General features: G+C 42.6%; 1 protein-coding gene across 1 annotated transcript; it reads left to right on the top strand.

The window, feature by feature from the left end:
• The first annotated feature begins 4,783 nt into the window (after positions 1 to 4,783).
• On the top strand, positions 4,784 to 5,376 carry LOC133046606 (large ribosomal subunit protein uL22). Its single transcript, XM_061129493.1, has one exon. It carries the CDS (start codon positions 4,813 to 4,815, stop codon positions 5,365 to 5,367), a length of 555 nt encoding a protein of 184 aa, XP_060985476.1. The 5' UTR covers positions 4,784 to 4,812; the 3' UTR covers positions 5,368 to 5,376.
• The last annotated feature ends 2,480 nt before the right edge of the window (positions 5,377 to 7,856 follow it).

Raw genomic sequence — 7,856 nt, 5'->3', positions numbered from 1 at the left:
TGTTATTTAGAGGTACATCACAGGGCTGAGGATGTGTGTGCCCTTAAAAGAGTGGGAATGCTGGATACAGCACAGCTGGATTGGTTAACATAAAACACACAGATGAAAAGCAAAAAATGACAACAGCAAACTATGTGGAGGCATCCATGATTCAACTGCCCACCTGTCTCCTATGGTACCCTGTCCCTGGAATGTTAGGTCCATGAATCAAGGCAAATTGGAAGTGGGCAAACAGGAGATGACAAGAGTGAACATCGACATTTTAGGAATCAGTGAACTAAAATGGACTGGAAGGGGTGAATTTAACTCAGATAACCATTATATCTACTACTGTGGGCAAGAATCCATTAGAAGAAATGGAGTAGCCATCATAATCAACAAAAGAGTCTGAAATGCAGTACTTGGATGCAATGTTAAAAATGACAGAATGATGTCTGTTCGTTTCCAAGGCAAACCATTCAATATCACGGTAATCCAAGTCTATGCCCTGACCAGAAATGCCAAAGAAGCTGAAGTTGAATGGTTCTATGAAGACCTGAAAGACCTTTTAGAACTAACACGCAAAATAGATGTCTTTTTAATTATAGGGGACTGGAATGCAAAAGTAGGAAGTCAAGAAACACCTGGAGTAACAGGCAAATTTGGCCTTGGAGTATGGAATGAAGCAGGGCAAAGGCTAATAGAGTTTTGCCAAGAGAACGCACTGGTCATAGCAAACACCCTCTTCCAACAACACAAGAGAACACTTTAAACATGGACATCACCACATGGTCAACACCAAAATCAGACTGATTATATTCTTTGCAGCCAAAGATGGAGAAGCTCTATACAGTCAGCAAAAACAAGACCAGGAGCTGACTGTGGCTCAGATCATGAATTCCTTATTACCAAATTCAGACTTAAATTGAAGAAAGTAGGAAAAACCACTAGACCATTCAGGTATGATCTAAATCAAATTCCTTACTATTATACAGTGGAACTGAGAAATAGATTTAAGGGACTAGATCTGATAGACAGAGTGCCTGCTGAACTATGGACGGAGGTTCGTGACATTGTACAGGAGACAGGAATCAAGACCATCCCTAAGAAAAAGAAATGCAAAAAAGCAAAATGGCTGTCTGAGGGGACCTTACAAATAGCTATGAAAAGAAGAGAAGCAAAAAGCAAAGGAGAAAAGAAAAGATATACCCATTTGAATGCAGAGCTCCAAAGAAAAGTGAGGAGAGATAAGAAAGCCTTCTTCAGTGATCAGTGCAAAGAAATAGAGGAAAACAATAGAATGGGGAAGTCTAGAGATCTCTTCAAGAAAACTAGAGATACTAAGGTAACATTTCATGAAAACATGGGCACAATAAAGGACAGAAATAGTACGGACCTAACAGAAGCTGAAGATATTAAGAAGAGGTGGGAAGAATACACAGAAGAACTGTACAAAAAAGCTCTTCACGACCCAGATAATCACAATGGTGTGATCACTCACCTAGAGCCAGACATTCTGGAATGTGAAGTCAAATAGGCCTTAGGAAGCATCACTATGAAGAAAGCTAGTGGAGGTGATGGAATTCCAGTTGAGCTATTGCAAATCCTAAAGGATGATGCTGTGAAAGTGCTGCACTCAATATGCCAGCAAATTTGGAAAACTCAGCAGGGGCCACAGGACTGGAAATGGTCAGTTTTCATTCCAGTCTCAAAGAAAGACAATGCCAAAGAATGCTCAAACTACCACTCAGTTGCACTCATCCTCACATACTAGCAAAGTAATGCTCAAACTTCTCCAAGCCAGGCTTCAACAATGTGAACCGTGAACTTCCGGATGTTCAAGCTGGTTTTAGAAAAGGCAGAAGAACCAGAGATCAAACTGCCAACATCTGCTGGATCATCAAAAAAGCATGAGAATTCCAGAAAAACATCTATTTCTGCTTGAATGACTATGCCAAAGCCTTTGACTGTGTGGATCACAATAAACTGTGGAAAATTCTGAAAGAGATGGGAATACCAGACCACCTGACCTGCCTCTTGAGAAATCCGTATGCAGGTCAGGAAGCAACAGTTAGAAGTGGACATGGAACAACAGACTGGTTCCAAATAGGAAAAGGAGTACGTCAAGGCTGTATATTGTCACCCTGCTTATTTAACTTATATGCAGAGTACATCATGAGAAATGCTGGGCTAGAAGAAGCACAAGCTGGAATCAAGATTGCCAGGAGAAATATCAATAACCTCAGATATGCAGATGACACCACCCTTATGGCAGAAAGTGAAGAAAAACTAAGAGCCTCTTGATGAAAGTGAAAGAACAGAGTGAAAAGTTGGCTTAAAGCTCAACATTCAGAAAACTAAGATCATGGCATCGAGTCCCATCATTTCATGGCATTTAGATGGAGAAACAGCGGAAACAGTGTCAGACTTTATTTTTTTGAGCTCCAAAATCACTGCAGATGGTGACTGCAGCCATGAAATTAAAAGACGCTTGCTCCTTGGAAGGAAAGTTATGACCAACCTAGACAGCATATTAAAAAGCAGAGACATTTCTTTGTCAACAATGGTCCATCTAGTTAAGGCTATGGTTTTTCCAGTGGTCATGACCAAAGCTGAGCTCTGAAGAATTGATGCTTTTGAACTGTGGTATTGGAGAAGACTCTTGAGAGTCTCTTGGACTGCAAGGAGATCCAATCAGTGCATCCTAGAGGAGACCAGTCCTGGGTGTTCATTGGAAGGACTGATGTTGAAGCTGAAGCTCCAATACTTTGGCCACCTGATGTGAAGAACTGACTCATTTGAAAAGACCCTGTTGTTGGGAAAGATTGAAGGCAGGAGGAGAAGGAGAAGGGGACAACAGAGGATGAGATGGTTGGATGGCATCAGTGACTCAATGGACATGAGTCTGAGTATACTCTGGACAGGGAGGCCTGGCGTGCTGCAGTCCATGGGGTTGCAAAGAGTTGGACAGGACTGAGTGACTGAACTGAACTGAACTGTCCCTGTTAAATGTATAGCTTGCAAATATCAAACCACTGTGTAGTATACCTAAAGTTACCATAATGTGGCATGTCAACTATATTTTGACTTTTTAAAAATATGTAATCTGGGGATAAATAATAATGAAAAACTATATTTTAAAAAAGATATATGTATATGTATAAAAGTGGAAAGTGTTAGTTACTCAGTCGTGTCTGACTCTTTGTGACCCCCTGGACTCTAGTCTGCTAGGCTCCTCCGTCTAAGGGATGCTCCAGGCAAGAATGCTTGAGTGGGTGACCATGCCGTCCTCCAGGGGATCTTCCCTACACAAGGATGAAACCCAGGTCTCGCGCGTTACAGGCAGATTGTTCACTGTCTGAGCCCACAGAGAAGCCCATGCACAGCATATATATGTATATAGTGCGTTAGTCGCTCAATTGTGTCCGACTCTTTGCTACCCCATGGACTGTAGCCCACCAGGCTCCTCTGTCTATGGGATTCTCCAGGCAAGAATGCTGGAGTGGGTTTCCATTTTGTCTCCAGGGGATCTTCTGACCCAGGGATTGAACCTGGGTCTCCTGCATTGCAGACAAATTCCTTACCGTCTGAGCCACCCGGGAAGCCCATATATAAATATGCCCATATCTGTACAGACCATACTGAACCAGTTTGCTATACAGCAGAAATTAACACATTGTGAATCAATAAAAATTTCAATTAAAAAATATTTTTTGGTGTAAAGAGCATAGAGTTTAATCTTGTTAGAACTGAAACCAAGCCCCACCTTAAAAGTGTTTACAGACAAGGAGAGAGCCATCCCGTCTCACTGGAGAATGATGGCTTTAAAACCTGACAGCATCTCCTGTCAAGGAAATGCACTATTTGGTCCTGCAGGAATCATCTTCAAAGCCAGAGAACCTGGTTTAAGCATGGCCTGACTCCCGCCAACCAGATGGCTAGGCCGCCTTCCCCTGGTGGAATAAGGGGCCTGCTCCACGCAGCTGTCCAAGCTGGGGGCTGACATGAAGATGCTGGAATCCGTCTCCTCTTTCATCTGCAGCCTCTGGGACCCGCAGTCCAGAGTCAAGAGTGGGGTGAGCCACAGGGGCTGCGGCAGGTGAGGCCTCACCAGCAATTAGCTTCCATGCCCAGATATTTGCTCCTTTTCATGTTCCTAATCTTTTTACCAGAAATACCCCGGATTTTGTTCCAAGCTGTACTGGGAGCATCACCCTCTTCAGGGGGCATTGGGAAGTCAGGTGTTTTCAACACTGAGGTCCGTTTGGAGAATGGCCCCCACACTGAATTAGGAAGTTCCATAAGCATCACCAAGCTACTAAGGAGAACGTCAGTGTTAATGAAACACTCCTAGCCAACAGGTTAAGAGAGAATTTTGTATCAAAAGAAAAAATAGGTAAATTGTACTTTATCCCAGTTAAAAAACATTTATGCATCAAAGGGCACCACCAATAGTGTAAAAAGGCAACCCACAGAATGGGAGTATGTATTTGCAAATCGTATATTTAATAAAGAATTGATATACAGAAAACTCCTACAACTCAACAACAAAAAGCAAACAACTAGAGACTTCGCTGGTGGTCCAGTGGCTAAGAATCTGCCTGCCAACGCAGGGGACGCAGGTTCAGTCCCTGGTCTGGGGCCCGTGGGCCACAGCTACTGACACCCGTGTGCCTAGAGCCTGTGCTCCGCAACAAGAGGAGCCGCTGCTTGCTCCACAACTGGAGAAGGCCTGTGCACAGCAGAGACTTAGCGCAGCCAAAAATAAATAAATTAACTTTTCAAAAATATACTAAAGCTTTTCCGGTAAGCGGCCTGAGCTGACCCTTAGAAATGGTGCGCTATTCACTAGACCCAGAAAACCCCACAAAATCATGCAAATCAAGAGGTTCAAATCTTCGTGTTCACTTTAAGAACACTCGTGAGACTGCCCAGGCCATAAAGGGTATGCATATCCGAAAAGCCACCAAGTATCTGAAGGATGTCACTTTAAAGAAGCAGTGTGTGCCATTCCGTCGTTACAATGGTGGAGTTGGTAGGTGTGCACAGGCCAAACAGTGGGGCTGGACGCAGGGTCGGTGGCCCAAAAAGAGTGCTGAATTTTTACTACACATGCTCAAAAATGCAGAGAGTAATGCTGAACTTAAGGGCTTAGATGTAGATTCTCTGGTCATTGAGCACATCCAAGTGAACAAAGCCCCCAAGATGAGGCGCAGGACTTACAGAGCTCACGGTCGGATCAACCCCTACATGAGCTCTCCCTGCCACATTGAGATGATCCTTACTGAAAAAGAACAGATTGTTCCTAAACCAGAAGAGGAGGTTGCACAGAAGAAAAAGATATCCCAGAAGAAACTGAAGAAACAAAAACTTATGGCCCGGGAATAAATGCCGCAGAAAATAAATGCAAATAAAAGTAAAAAAAAAAAAAATATATACTAAAAAAACCTGGATTTAAAAACAGGCAAAGGAACTTAGACATTTCTCCAATGAAGATACACAAATAAGCCAATAAGCACATGAAAAGATAGTCAATATTATTAATCATTGTGTGCGTGTGTGTTCGGTGGTTCAGTTGTGTACAATTCTTTGTGACCCTATGGATTGCAGCCCTCCAGGCTCCTCTGTACATGAAAATTTTCAGGCAAGAATACTAGAGGGGGTTGCCATTTCCTACTCCGGGGGATCTTCCCAACCAAGGGATCGAACCTGTGTTTCCTGCGTCTCCTGCCTTGGCAGTAAGATTCTTTACCATTGAGCCATCATTAATCATCAGCAAAATGCAAATCAAAACCGCATATACATTAGGATGGCTACCATCAAAAAAAAAAAAAAAAAAAGGAGGAGGTGGAGGTCGATGAGGATGTAGAGAAACTGAAGCACTTGTGCACAGCTGGTTGGGATGTAAAATGATGCAGCCTTTGTGGAAACAGTGTGGCAGCCTCTCAAAAAATGAAACATAGAATAATCGTATGATTCAGCAATTTCACATGTGCATACATATTGGAAAGAAGAGGAAATAGGAATCAAAAAGATATTTGTGCACCAGTGTTCATAGCAGTGTTATTCATGAAGGCCAAAAGGTAGGAACAACCTACGTGTCCAATGTTAGATAAGTGAGTAAATGAAATGTGGAATATACACACAATGAAATGTTATTCAGCCTTAGAATGGAAGGAAATTCTGACATATACTACAAGATGAATGAACCTTGAAGACTTTATGCTTAAATAAGCCAATCACAAAAGGACAAATACTGTACGATTCCATTCATATGAGCCCTCAGAGTAGCCAAATTAATGGAGACAGAAAGTAGAATGATGGTTTCCAGCATCTGGGGGCAGTAGACAGTGGGGAATTAGTCTTTGATGGAGATAGCGTTTTAGTTGGAGAAGATGAAAAACTTCTGGAGAAGATGGTGCTGATGGTAGCATAACAATGTGGAAGTACTTGGGGCCACTGAACTACACACTTTCAAAAAATGGTTGAAACAGTATGTTTTCTGGTGTATCTTACCACAGTGAAACAGAAAAGATTGACAGACAGGTAACTGAACCACAGAATCACCCTTGACCTTGTCCCCCTCCTCAGCTCCATCAGTGAACACATAGCGGGTTACAGAGTTCTCTGGATTTACATTCTAAATATCTGTAGCACATTGATTGCAAGTTAGTACCAGTTATCCGTCTCTCCATAAGCCTCTTATTCTTCTCCATCAGAGGGCAGACAGACTGAAAACCACAATCACAGAAAACTAACCAATCTAATCACACGGACCACAGCCTTGTCTAACTCAATGAAACTATGAGCCATGCCTTGTAGGGCCACTCAAGACGGACAGGTCATGGTGGAGAGTTCTGACAAAATGTGGTCCACTGGAGAAGGGAATAGCAAACCACTTCAGTATTCTTGCCTTGAGAACCCCATGAACAGTATGAAAAGGCAAAAAGATAGGACATTGAAAGATGAACTCCCCAGATCAGTAGGTGCCCAATATGCTACTGAAGATCAGTGGAGAATAACTCCAGAAAGAATGAAGAGATGGAGCCAAAGCAAAAACACCACCCAGTTGTGGATGTGACTGGTGATGGAAGAAAGGTCCGATGCTGTAAAGAACAATATTGCATAGGAACCTGGAATGTTAGGTCCATGAATCAAGGCAGATTGGAAGTGGTCAAACAGGAGATGGCAAAAGTGAATGTCAATATTTTAGGAATCAGTGAACTAAAATGGACTGGAATGGGTGAATTTAGTTCAGATGACCATTATATCTACTACTGTGAGCAAGAATCCGTTAGAAGAAATGGAGCAGCCATCATTGTCAACCAAAGACTCCGAAATGCAATACTTGGATGCAGTTTCAAAAATGACAGAATGATGTCTGTTTGTTTCCAAGGCAAACCATTCAATATCATGGTAATCCAAGTCTATGCCCCAACAAGTAATGCCAAAGAAGCTGAAGTTGAATGGTTCTATGAAGACATACAAGACCTTTTAGAACTAACAAAACTAACAAAAAAGATGTCCTTTCATTATAGGAGTGGTGGTTTAGTCACTTAGTCGTGTCTGACTTGCAACCCTATGGACTGTAGCCCGCCAGGGTCCTCTGTCCATGGGATTCTCCAAGCAAGAACACTGGAGTGGGTTGCCATTTCCTTCTCCTCATTATAGGGGACTGGAATGCAAAAGTAGGAAGTCAAGAAACACCTGGAGTAACAGGCAAATTTGGCCTTGGAGTATGGAATGAAGCAGGGCAAAGGCTAACAGAGTTTTGCCCTGAGACCAGACTGGTCATAGCAAACACCCTCTTCTAACAACACAAGAGAACACTCTACACATGGACATCACCAGATGGTCAATACCGAAATCAGATTGAT

Source organism: Dama dama, chromosome 25 (assembly GCF_033118175.1).
Source record: "Dama dama isolate Ldn47 chromosome 25, ASM3311817v1, whole genome shotgun sequence".
NCBI classification, from domain to species: domain Eukaryota; kingdom Metazoa; phylum Chordata; class Mammalia; order Artiodactyla; family Cervidae; genus Dama; species Dama dama.
This window is presented reverse-complemented; position numbering and strand designations above follow the sequence as displayed.

Coding starts and splice junctions, on each gene's coding strand:
- LOC133046606 (XM_061129493.1), top strand. CDS start 4,813: ATGGTGCGCTATTCACTAGACCCAGAAAACCCCACAAAATCATGCAAA.